The following is a 12,663-nucleotide window of genomic DNA, read 5'->3' on the forward strand; positions in this document are numbered from 1 at the left end:
CCCCCCAAATGGACAGGCGGCGGGCGGGCGGTTCTCCTTATTCTTTATTCTATCTCTCAATCTGCTTCATGAATATTTCACGCACAGTCTCCGTTCTGGAGAACCGAGGGCTTTTATTTTGGCGACTGTTCTTCGGCAAGGGAAGCTTGATATAGAAATGTTTGATAAGTCAATTTGTGTTTTCTTTGTCACGTGCTGATTTGTGGAAATGGGTGGCGCAATAAGAACGTACCACCCTGAGCATTAACCTAGTCAAATTGGAAAAGAAGTCTTCTCGTGTATTTGATTTTTTTTGGGGGGGGGGGGGGGTAATATTTGTACATTTTTGCTGAAGATAAATGAATATGAATGTTTTGTGTTCACAATTGTTGCTGATCTAATGCAATGCAAACGTTAAATTACATTTCATTCATTGTTGATTCTTCTTGCTAGCAGTTTCTTTCTTTCTTTCTTTCTTTCTTCCTGGCAGCCGTGGCGTTTGACTGAATCCTTTTGTTTTGGCTTTTTCCCCTTTATTGATTGATTTATTTTTCCTTCTTCTTCTTTTCCCAATGCAAACCTCGTACGCAAATGTTCCGCCACGGCTGGCTGATCACTTAATTGATTCTTCTGCTCTAAATGAATTAGGGCGTCCGAGGCAGATTGAAGACAAATCATTTTCCACAACCGCAGCCGGCGTTAGAGAGCCGCACTGACGGCTCGTTTTAATGAGGGCGCAGCACGTGGGCAGGCGGGGGTGTTTGCCGGCCCCCCCCATATTCTGTCAGGTCAGCGGTCATCATGTTATTCTCTCGCTCTTCCTCTCTTTTGCCGCCTTCTCGCCAGATGTGAGCAAATGTGGCGTGCGTGCTTTCTTCAACCAACATAGCAAATGTCCGCTGCCTTTTTTTTCTATTTTTAGTCTTATGAGATTTGAGGAAGTCTTGCGTGATTCAGTCCAACTCGCGAGAGTCTCACATGACTCGAGCGAGTATCAGCATCATGTTGAGAAAGTCTGAGATTGGAAGTCTCATGAGATTTGACATGGTGTCTAACCCTGATTTACCTCAAGTCCAAAAAGATCTGAGCAAGTCAGGCGTGATTTGACGATGAGATTTGAGGAAGCCTTGCGTGATTTACTTCGGGGATTTCAAGTAGTCTTGACATTTTGAGAAGTCTCACGAGATTTACGGATGTCACGTGCGATTTTGTAGTCTGGCGTGATTGAGCAGCGCGCTCGTAAGATTTGAGCAACTCGTAGAATGTGCTTTAGCACTAATGGGATTTAGGGCGTTTCTGCATTTAAGGGATCCAGGGGAGTCCCATATTTCAGGAAGCCTTTCAGGAGTTAGCGCAAGTCTGAAGGAAATCCCACGGCAACTCCAGAAATGTCATTGGGTTGTGTCATTGATGATAATATCTGATGTTTCATCTTTCTATGTTATTGTTGGTGTTGTATGTCAAAGTGCAGTATTGATGCGGCAATTGTATCCGGCAGAAACCTGTGGAATGTGAAAATTTCTTTGTATACATCCCGGAGAAGCCACGGCTGCGTCCCGTCCCGTCCAGGCCGCGCCTTGTCGCTCAGCCACGTGTGAAATTAAGTTCCGCTGCCTCGCCTCGCCTCACCCCGCACCACACGTAGTTGTCTCGTGTGGACGCAACGAAGCCGCATGAGCCTCTTGTCATTTTATTTTGTTTACAGACAAAGGGTACACCTTGGTCGCCGGTCAAGCGGAGTCTTTATGCTCCGCTGCCTGCCTGCCAGTCCAATATGAATCCATCCATTTGCTCTAGAGCTTGTCATAACTTGGGTGAGTTGGAGTCTATCTATCTACCTATGCTTGGTGCTTTTGGGCAGGTGTAGACAGCCGTTCATGTTCATCATTAAAACGCCTTCTGTAGCGTGCCTGCCGCTGTGCTTGCAATGCATTTTGGCTTCTTTTCCATTTGATGCCTTGAAAAGGCTGGATGTCAAAGGAAAACGGCAAACTATGTGACAATCTGGCTCTCAAATCCATTTGGACTGGGAGGGAGGGAGGGAGGGAGCCAGGGAGGGAGACAGGGAGGGAGACAGGGATGGGATTTGTTCGCTATGTGATGATTTATTATTTATTTCTTTTTTAATCATCCGCCCGTCACCTTTCACTGACTTCTTGCTTGCAAACAAACTGCGCTCGAGCGCGCGCGTGTGTGTGTGTGTCTGTGTGTGTGTGTGTGTGTGCGTGTGCGTGTGTGTGCATGCGTGCATGTGTGCGCGCGTGCGTGTGTGATGCTGAATAACAAATGGCATCTTTTGGCTTTGGCTCTGATAATTAAAGAGCAGTGTTAGAGTGAAAATGTTTGGAATGTTTGCCTGTTTTTCAAGGTCTTTGCAAGGGCATGTCTCATTGAGATCTTTTTTTTCTTTTAATATTTCCTTGGCAAGTGGAAAGTTTGAAAATATTTGCCTCGCACCAATCAACATGGAATTGGATGGAATGCATATATGTGTCATGACATCCCACTTTGAGCAGAAAGCCATCCATCCAGCCAGCCGGCTGGCCGTTGTGAGCAAAGGCCCCCCCTTGGAAGATGAGAGACAAACAATGATGTTGCTTGTATAGGATGCAACAAAAGTCTCAAGCATGGGCTGTTGCGCAAAATGGAGCATGAAGTTAGCCATGTTATGTTTGCTCTTTACACATTTTTCTCGTGTTTGCTTCAATTGTTACATTGTCATGGTGATCACAGCCAGAGTGCTTGTTGTAATCGTGGCGAATGGATGGCCCTCAGTTGTGGACTCAAAAGTGCCACTCTGACTGGTGAACCCATGGGGGCACGCCCGTGCTCATTAGCTCGCTTAGCTCCGTGCAATGCAAGCGAAAGAGCTTCTCACACCAGTGAATTTCCCTGAACCTTTCTTGACGCTTGTGTGACGGTTAATGTTGTAGGAAGATTGAACTGTGGCTTTCAAAAATCAATCAACTTGTTGACTTGATTGAAGATCAAAGTTTCTTTGAGGTAGCGTACCAAAACACCTTTTTCCTGAAGTCAATTCACCCATAGTGACTCTTTCAATTTGCCACGCTGGCTAAGCATCTGTTGCGAGCTGGATTGAAATGAACGTTGTGCATAATCAAGTCTCGGAGATGAAAGTGTGGAGATTAACATCATGTATTCACGCGTGCGCCTCGGCCCGGGCCCGGTGTAGCCTTGTGTGAAATTGCCGCCGACGTTCATCCGTTCACGCATCCGTTGGTTCATCGGCGCCGCCGCGTTGCATCTTCAAGGCGGCTGGACCTTCTGACGAGCCTTCAAAGGCTTCCGCTAAGCCGCCGGTCCCAGTGAGAGATGACTGCGTGACGGAGAGACAATCCATTGTCAGGGACAATGACGTTTAATTAAGAGCACAACAAAGCTAATGCGGAGGTGGCAGAGCTGGGACCTTACCCGGGACACGCTCCCGACTTTAAGACTTGGGCCGAGAGTTCTGGTCCATCTATCAGTTGTAAAAATGGAATGCGCCCTTTGAGTTTTCCCACCTCAGCATCCGTGCGAATGCTTGTTTGTTTGTGTGGCGCGCAATGGAGCAGGCGGGAGAGGCTCCACTTCCCCAAATGAAAATGAATGGAATGTTACCATAGCTGCCTTTGGACGAGAGCTTCTACCGTGTGCCGGCAATTAGCTTGAAGCGTACAATACATTATATAGTCATGCGGTATCACCCCTCATCCAAAAGATGAAAAATACACTTATGCGTGCGACGGGCAGAAACATGACACGCCACGCCGCGCCGCGCCACGTCCTCCTTTTATCCAGAATTGATGTGGGCGAGGCGAGGCAACCATCTTGGAGAAATGTCAGCGCCATCATTCAAACAGAAACCTGATGTTATATGATGACCTTTTACACGCCCCTTCCTTCCTTCCTTCCTTCCTTCCTTCCGTCCTTCCTTCCTTCCTTCCTTCCTTCCTTCCTGGAAGGATGGTTTTTGTAAAAAAAAAAAAAAAAGAAATGTCTTCACCTTGTGCTCTTTAGCGAGGTCATAAGCAACCATTGTAGATTTTCTTTGTCTTTCTCTTTGGGCGGGGGCGCCGTCACCTTTAGAATAGCGAGCAGCGCTGTCTAAAAAGAAAAATGAGTCGGCAACACCAGCACGCAGTCGGTCGCTCGCTCGGGTCCAAAAGGGCCAACGGTGAAATATTTGATGTGCGCGAATGAAAACTGGCTTTTCTGTTTATTCAGCGTTTTGATAAGAAAAGGAGCGAAAAAGAAGCAGCAACTGTTTGAAAATATTCCTTTAGTTTCTTCCAATTGCCCGTTATTGCTGCAGGCAGGCGGCAGGTAGGCAGCAGGCAACCAGGCAGCGACCAACATTTATGACATGGCACATCTTTAAAGGAAGATTTTTTGAGGTCTTTGTGCGTCAAAGAAAAGAAAAGACAAGAAAGATGGCCTCAGATGTTAGCCACACAGAGCCCTCTGCTGGCTTCAACCAAGTCAGCTCCTCATCATTGGAATACACTTACTTTTATTTCTATGTATTCATTTGACATGACCTTCTGATCTCCAAAATGATGACTGTAAACATTCTGTTGTGTTTCTTTCCTTCTTTTTCGTTTGAACGCATTGCCATCCTCGCCTGTTGTCATGTTTTGTTGCGGCGGCAAACAAACAAGGATGGAGGCAGGGGTGAAGGGGGATGAAGGGGCACCAGCAAGTTAGCGCAGCTACGGGGGGTGGGGGGAAATAGGGGGGGTCTGCTCGCTCGCTCGCTCGCTCGCTCGCTCGCGGCTTGTGCTGCGGGAAGCAGAAGACGAGCCAAAGCGGAGGGAGGAAGACACGCGGGAGTCAAGGCAAGCCATGAAAGTGGCAAAAGAGGAGGAGGAGCACAGAGTTGATGCATTGGAGTATTTTAGAAGGCGGGCGGGCGGGCGGCGAGCGAGCGAGCGGCGAGCGAGCGGTGGCTTCACGAGGACAAAGTCGTCCGCGTTGTTGTGGTTGCTTGCCTCCCCGTCTCTAGCCATTCTGTAGCCTGGCGCTCCAGACCTTCCAGCGAGCCAGCCAGCCAGCCAGCGGCAGCAGCAGCAGCAGCAGCAGCACGTGGAAGTCAAACAAGTGAGAGCGCAGACGCGGGCTGACAGGAATGCCGCCAAAAGCCGGCAAACGGTACGACGGAGCCGCTCTGCTCTGCTCTCATTGATTTCATTAGCTTCTCATCTCACGTTTGTCACCCTCCTCCACTCCACCTCACCTCACCCACCCCACCCGACCGCTCGCTCGCTGGTTTGTATTCCGTCCTCCCTCCCTCCTCCTCCTCCTCTGGCATCCTCTCTTGCTCGCTGTGTCACACAAGCCGAAGCCGCCGCAGCAGCAGCAGACACTCTTCAATGTCTTCGCGCTGAGTCGACAGCGCCGGAAGGGACCAACAAGTCGGCCGAGCGAACCTGCGCGGGGACACCTCGGGGGGGGGCCGGCGTGCTTCCGAGCCGAGCCGCAGCCAAAAGGGTGATGATGAGCCGGGTGTGGATTTAGCCTTGAGCCTGGAGCTCCATGTGGGCCGCAGCCCCGCAAGCCGGGCTGGGAAATGACGCCGTTCCCGCGGTGGTAGGAGCCCTGTGGGCGGCGGTCATGGCCCGAGAGGGGCGCCTTCACCCGTCAAGTCGGGCGCACTCTTTTGCTCTGCTGTCACGGACGCGCCTCCACGGCCTGAGGCAAGTGTGCGGCGTCCCCGGCGGGTCGCTGGGCCGAAGGGTCTTGTGGCTCCTGGCGCTGTGCGCTTCCCTGGGCCTGCTGCTGTCCTGGTCCTCCAACCGGCTGCTGCACTGGATGTCCTTCCCCACCTACACCCGGGTCCACACGGAGTGGGCCAAGGAGCTGGCCTTCCCCGTGGTCACCATCTGCAACAACAACCCCATCCGCCTCTACAAGCTCACCAAGAGCGACTTGTACTTTGCCGGACACTGGCTGGGCCTGCTGCTGGCCAACCGCACCGTCCGGCCCCTGGTGCTGGACCTGCTGCAGGAGGACCGCGTGGGCTGGTTCGGCAAGCTGTCCGACTTCAGGCTCTTCCTGCCGCCGCGCAACTTCGAAGGCACCAACTTGGAGTTCGTGGACCGGCTGAGCCACCAGTTGGACGACATGCTGCTGTCCTGCAAGTACAGAGGGGAACCTTGCGGGGCTCACAACTTCTCGTCCGTAAGTCGACCACGCGCGCCACCCTTCCTCGGGTCTGGAGGCCGAGTCGCCCGCCGTGGCGGCTCACGTGCTCGACCGAGTCAAAGTCTGTCGATGAGCTCGCTCGCTCGCTCGCTCGCTCGGAAAGCTTCCGCTGCTTTGTCACGGAGCGTCATTTAGGTTTGAGGCTCGACTCGCCGACCGAGTCGATCGGCTTGGCTTCGGTCATTATCGTTTCTTTTTTACGGCGAGCCATTATTCCAATTACGCGCGGCCCATCGAAGCCTTTGATTAATAGCGTGGAACGGGCTGAGCTAGGCTGTCTTTGCTCCACTCGGAGACACTTTATTTGGCCCATTTTAAAAGGGGCCAGGTTGCTTTTCCAAGCCTCCATCCAAATTTGGCCCTTTCTGAGCTGTCGGGCGGGGATCACTTAAACGGTGACGCCTCCCTCTTGTAATGATCCGAGTCCTTAAAAGCACGTGCAAATCAACGGCGTAGCGACATCCCGTTCCAGCCGACGGTTCCAGCCTCCCTTGTTGGAAACGTGAGCAAATTGGCCTTGCTGGAAGAGGCTTGCAACCTGTGCTGCTGGATCAGTGCAAACTCTACCAAATTCGAAGCTTCAACAGAAACGTGCCATCTTTTCACTTCCAAGAGAGTGTGGTTTACAAGTGAAAAGAAAAAGTTGGAGCCTGTGTGGGCGCTACTAGGCTTATTTTCGCTCTCTCCTCCTCCTCCTCCTCCTCCTCGCATTGTTGTTGTATTTGTGTTTGCGCACTGACAGCCCAAAAGCCCACGAGATGCATCAGCCCGCCTGGCGCTGAAAGGGCTTTAATAACAAGCACGTGCGCGCTGCGCTCCCTCCCTTCCATTAGCTTTCAGCTCGACACGTGAATGCCGAGTTAGCTTTGATCAAGTTGTGTTGAAAATGAGGTCATCATCGAGGACGTCGACGAATCCCTTCTTGAAAGTGAACAATGTTGCATTTTTCAAAAGTGACGTTTTCATTTGATGGGGCTTACAAATCAGAGGAACTCTTCTTTTGAATTTGAACGTGAGGCTGATTAAAAAAGCCCGGGAGACCTGTGCACCAACAGAGAAAGCACTCCCACCTGCAACTCCGGCAATTAAACAGCTGGAGTGATACCTGATCGCGCTTGGCAACTGCCGTGGAAGGAAAGGTTTTTTTGCTGAGGCGAGCCACCGTTGTTGGCTATCTCCATGCACTCTCGGTGTTTTTTCTTTCACGACTCACTCTGCGGGGAGTGGCGTGCTTGACATTTCTCGTTCTTTCAGCCTGATCTTTCCATTGTAAAGCCGCCGTTAGCGTCAAGTAGCGCCACTGAGACCATGGCCAAAAACAAGACGTTTGATTTGAAAGGGATAGATGGATCCGCCCACGAATGGTGTCGGGTATCGTCGCCGCCGCAATTGAGGGCGGTCAGAGTTCAGCTTTTGACAAAGGTAAGCTGCTGGGCTCTCCACTCACTTGTGTGTGACCCGTTTTGCGGGTCGCAATGGCGCCTGTGGAGTTGTTAGTGCACACGCACGCAGTCATGAAGGATGCACCCCGGTGTTCACCGCGGGCTGACCTGCCACCAAGTGTGAGATGGATCCAGTTCAGGCTAAAGCGACGGTGGCTCGCCACGATCTCGTTAACCTTTTTGCCCTTCCCGCCATCCAATTTCCCACTCCGGCATCTTGGCTGTTGCGGTTGAAAAGAATGGTGGCTAATGGCGGCCAGGTAGCCAGCCCCCTTCAACACCACTGAAACGCTGCTGCGGCAGCGGCGTAATGACAGGCCAAAAATAGCATTCTTCATTTTGTCAAGCAACATTTTTGGCGAATGCTCCTCGGTTGACCGACCGACCGACCGAGCGAGCGACGGCAAAAAGACACGCTGCCTGTTTCCAATATATCGCAACGCCCACCACGCTAATATTTCTTCCCTTTTAGGCCTTTAGGGCAGCAAACGAGTGAGCATCACGTTGGATGCAGTTTGGAGTTTTACTTAAGCGGCCAAAACTTGACACTGATTTCACTCTGAATTTCCAAACGTTTTAAAAAGGCCAACTTGATGTCTCGTTCATTTGAATGCTTCAGTGGCTAGTTGTTGACAAAACGGCAGCTCAGCCAAAATCAGGTGCAGGCTTCTGATGATGCGCAGGCTTCATTATTGTCAAACGGGGTCACGGTGTTCCCGTGCGTTCGTCGTCCTCCTGCTGACAGCCACGGAACGGAAAGCGCCGGCCGGCCGGCCGGCTGGCCGGCGGCCAAGCAGGACAAATGTCCATGGCTAATCGCCCCGTCGTCCTTAAGCGTGCGTCTTTGGTGTCTGGCGCTCTGCAATTAAAGAGCGACGAGTTATGCGGGCTGGTCTTAAGCCCGCCGGCGACGACACGTGAAAGAAAGCGCCGATGCGCGCGTTGCCATTTGGGATTGTTAGATAGAAGGCCTTTATTTCAGCTACATTATGAAATGAAACTCCAGCTGTTGTTTTGTGTGGTCGGAACACGCAGGATTTTGCTCGTACAATTGAATCTCTTTGAAAAAATCACAGTCATCTTGAAACACTTGCTGTTTTTTCTTCTTCTTCTGTGTTAAACACAAGCACATTCTGCCACCTAGTGGTAGAAAATTGGGTTCTAAATGGAACTTTTTGGCATCAAGTGACCTCGTGCATATGAAGCGTTTGCTCTCGTGCGGTCCCGACAGTCATGTTTTAGTGTGCGGATGTGAGTGTTTCTCATTTCCGGCGGTCTGAGCACCCAAAGGCGTTATCTTCCTCATACACTCGCTTCTTTCATCCGCATTCCTGATGAGCACCGAGACCGTGTGGGGTGGTTTGGTGGCGCAGAAGCGCCGCAGTCGCTATCTTTTGTGCTCTTTTATCAGCACGGTGCAACTTGGCCCTTTGGCGACGATCCCACCGGCAGGCGGGCGGCACATATTTGTTATCTATCAAAACAAATGAAGAAAAAGCTGTCTACTTTTCCCCCCTCCTACTGCTCCTCTTTATCTTTCCAAATGAGAGGGGGAAAAAACCCTGATGAGAGGCAATTTGTGGCGCCTTCCAACTTAGCACTCAGAAGCACTCGACCCGCACTCCAATTCCCACTCGATGCGTTGGCCGCATATTTCGTTGAAAGTGGAAGGTTGAAAGTGAAGGTAAACAGCGAGGAGGCGCTGTTGAGCTCCTGTCAATAATCGAACAAGCCCAAGCACTGCTATCTTCTTTGCAAAGAATGGAGGGAGGGAGGGAGGGAGGAGGCCATTTGCAGTCATGCCTTATGTGTGTTTGACAGCTCACTTTCATTTTGTCACCCTTCAACCCCACTGTGTGTATAAACAAACTCAATTCCACATCATGAAAAGAAACAGTCCAAAGGCCTTCAAAGGCAAACTGCTCCCAATCCTGATTGTATGTCGAGCCACAAAAAAAACACCCAAATAGTTGGCTCGTTTAGTTTGAAGATGACTTTTTAGGGTCATTTTTTTCAATTTCCACTTGTCCCTCAAGGACACATTACTTCCAAGAGATGATGAGACAACCCACTCATTTGCCTTTTTTTAAAAAAAATTTATTTAGCCCCCACAGCCTTTTTAACTTCACATGAGGAGACTGACCCCAAAAAATCTATCGATAAAAATGTCAAGGCACCATGCCTGAAAAGACACCATTTTGACATAAAACGCGGACGCCTTAGATGTCAAACTCAGATCTAGAACAAATGTTTTGTGGGTAATGAAGTCTGCTTACTTTCCAAACTTTTCCCAACCAATTTCACATTTTTAGAAGCAACTGTTGATCCAAACTCTGACTGGCACATCTGTCTGTGTGTGTGTGTGTGTGTGTGTGTGTGTGTGTGTGTGTGTGTGTGTGTGTGTGTGTGTGTGTGTGTGTGTGTGTGTGTGTGTGTGTGTGTGTGTGTGTGTGTGTGTGTGTGTGTGTGTGTGGTGTGTGTCTGTGTCTGTGTCTGTGTCTGTGTCTGTGTCTGTGTCTGTGTGTGTGTGTGTGTGTGTGTGTGTGTGTGTGTGTGTGTGTGTGTGTGTGTGTGTGTGTGTGTGTGTGTGTGTGTGTGGTGTGTGTGTGTGTGTGTGTGTGTGTGTGTGTGAGACCTTCTAAGTAACCTCCAGGGGCGGCACACATGCTACTCCCCCACCCAATGCAAATGTCAAGCAGCACGGCCAGGACGCTCATTTGTCTGTCTCCAAGGTCACTTGACAAGTGGGCAAACTCCGCCGTAGCGGGTGTGAGCACTTTTCTGGGGCCAACTATAACTCGGGCCGTTAGTGGATGGTCAAAGACGACCGGTTACTATTAACATAAGCAATTATAAGCACTCCATTTTGTATTTCTGGCCTCATTGGCTTTTCCGCTCAGTTGGGTCCGCTAGGCTGTTGGGTCTCCCACGTGCCGTGCCGCGCCGCGCCGCGAGCTGCCCGCGCGTGCCCTGGCAGCGGCGCACAGCAGGGAAATGTGCTAATAGGGTGTCCATATTTCCCAACTCCCGCTAAAGACACCCGTGGGAGTCGGCGTAATGAGCCGGCGCCACCTCTGCCCGCCGAGTGATGCGGATTACAATAGTTGGTGTTGGCATCCGTCTGGCGAATGTCGCTGGTGGGAATTTGGCAATTTGACCCAGAGCGGGAGGAATCACATAGGAGACTCCTGCCTGGTAGTCGGTCGTTTGGCAAAGCAGGCAGAACGGGAACATATTTGTCTGCCTGCCTGCCGTTTTTTTTTCCGCTCTCGGCGTGAGAAGCTCATTTCTCATGAGTCATGAATAACAAGAGGGGCATCTTAGTCGCCTGAGCAACAGAGCAGCAATTTCATTTCAGCTATCTGCGTGAAAAGAAGCGAGGAGTTTCCAAATGAGTTTCTAAAAGTCGTTAGGAGGAGCACGCTCCTAAACAGAACAATTCAAGCTGCTAGCCGATGTTTGTTTCGGATGTTTTCAAGGTCTTTCTTGGTGGGTCGTTGCAGATGCCAACCAAATGTGAAGTTGCTGAGTCCGACTGGTTTCCTGTGACAGGCGATATGAATCATTTACATTCACCGGTCGGACTCCCAACCCTCCCTCCCTGCCTCCCTCCCTCCATCCCTGCTTGTTGATCCCCGCGATATCCCCACCCCAAGTCCGTCTCTGGAGTCTGATCCAAATAAGCCGTGTTGCCAAGGTAACGCTTAGGGCGCCTGCCTGCCTGCCTGCCTGCCTGCCTGCGTGGCTGCCTGCCTGCCTGCCTGCGTGGCTGCCTGCCTGCCTGCCTGCGTGGCTGCCTGCGTGGCTGCCTGCCTGCCTGCCTGCCTGCCTGCCTGCCTGCCTGCCTGCCTGCCTGCCTGCCTGCCTGCCTGCCTGCCTGCCTGCCTGCCTGCCTGCCTGCCTGCCTGCCTGCCTGCCTTCTTTGTATCGCGCTGACACTTTGTCCCCTGTTAATTCCGTGGGAATATTCCAACGCGCGTCTCTTCCGACCATTGACTTTGACTCGAGGACTCCTTTCAAGCAACGTGTGAGGAGGCGAGACGGGGATACGTGTCCTTGGATCCTTTGAACGCGTTCACTATATAAACACTGACACACACACAACTTTGTGGAGTGACCAATGTAATATGAGTGGATGCAGACAACATGATCATCATTCATTTTGTGATAACCTGTTGACCGGAAACGGTAACGATGCGCTATTGACATTGCTGCTGTTTTGGTTAGCAACAGAAGTCAAATGGGCTCAGCCATTAAGTTAACCTCGGTGAAGTCGTACGCTCTGCAATAGTTTCCCCCCCCCCCAATAGTGTCATTCTAGACGAGCAAGGTTTTTGAGAAGAAAAGCGCTGAATGGTGGAAGTGCACTCCCAGAGAGAGGGTGAAGCAGCCAAATCGTAATTAAAATAACATTATTACGATTCCTTTTCTTTCTGGCCACCGTTGGATTCCCCCTGTAATGGTGATTAGTTTCAGGTGACGGCTTTTCTGCCCACCTTTAATGATGTTCGCGCTTTTCCTGTTTTGGCGTCAGCCCCAGTTAGCCAGCCAGACTGCAAGCGCTGACAGGCCACAGTTTTGTCACTCAGATCCTAACCTAACCCCAGCGACCGCTCGGCCTGAGGCTTGTCATTTCACCTCTAATAGATCTGGGCGGCTGTCGTCCATCCCTGGTAGCAGCGAGGACAGAGTGCTCTGTTGTCGCTGCTTATTTGAGGCTAACGATGCCGCTGTGGTGGGTCAAGGGCAAAGATTTTGTCAAACCGATTTTCCTTATGGAGGATTTTCATCTTGCGTGGATACTCGTGGAATCAGTATGTTTTTTAATTTGCTCCTGAAGATAGATGACTCGATTTTGTAAATGCTTGCATCTTATTAAGCTACTGGCTAACATGCTCGCTTGTCACGGTTACGCAAATCCTCTTCTTCAGCAGCGGGGATGTGTTTGCTTCTTGTCAAACATCAATGCGTGTTCTCGCTTCATCTATTTTGAGAGCGTCCCGTGGAGCTAGTCCCTTCATTAGCCATGCTCCGTGAT

The 12,663-nt window shown here is 50.9% G+C and overlaps 1 protein-coding gene across 4 annotated transcripts in view; it reads left to right on the top strand.

The window, feature by feature from the left end:
• The window catches only part of asic2 (acid-sensing (proton-gated) ion channel 2), a 61,372-nt gene that overhangs the window by 27,033 nt on the left and 21,676 nt on the right, over window positions 1-12,663 (top strand). For 3 of the 4 annotated variants that reach the window (XR_005098521.1, XR_005098520.1, XM_037256505.1), the window contains exon 1: window positions 4,744-6,159. The exons of the other annotated variant lie outside the window; for it this stretch is intronic. Coding sequence is in view for 1 of the 3 variants with exons in the window: in XM_037256505.1 (XP_037112400.1) it covers window positions 5,515-6,159 (645 nt within the window). In the remaining 2 variants the exon portion in view is untranslated. Of the gene's footprint in view, window positions 1-4,743; window positions 6,160-12,663 lie in introns of those variants that run through there. 4 annotated transcript variants of the gene reach the window in all.

Source organism: Syngnathus acus, chromosome 8, assembly GCF_901709675.1.
Source record: "Syngnathus acus chromosome 8, fSynAcu1.2, whole genome shotgun sequence".
Taxonomy (NCBI): domain Eukaryota; kingdom Metazoa; phylum Chordata; class Actinopteri; order Syngnathiformes; family Syngnathidae; genus Syngnathus; species Syngnathus acus.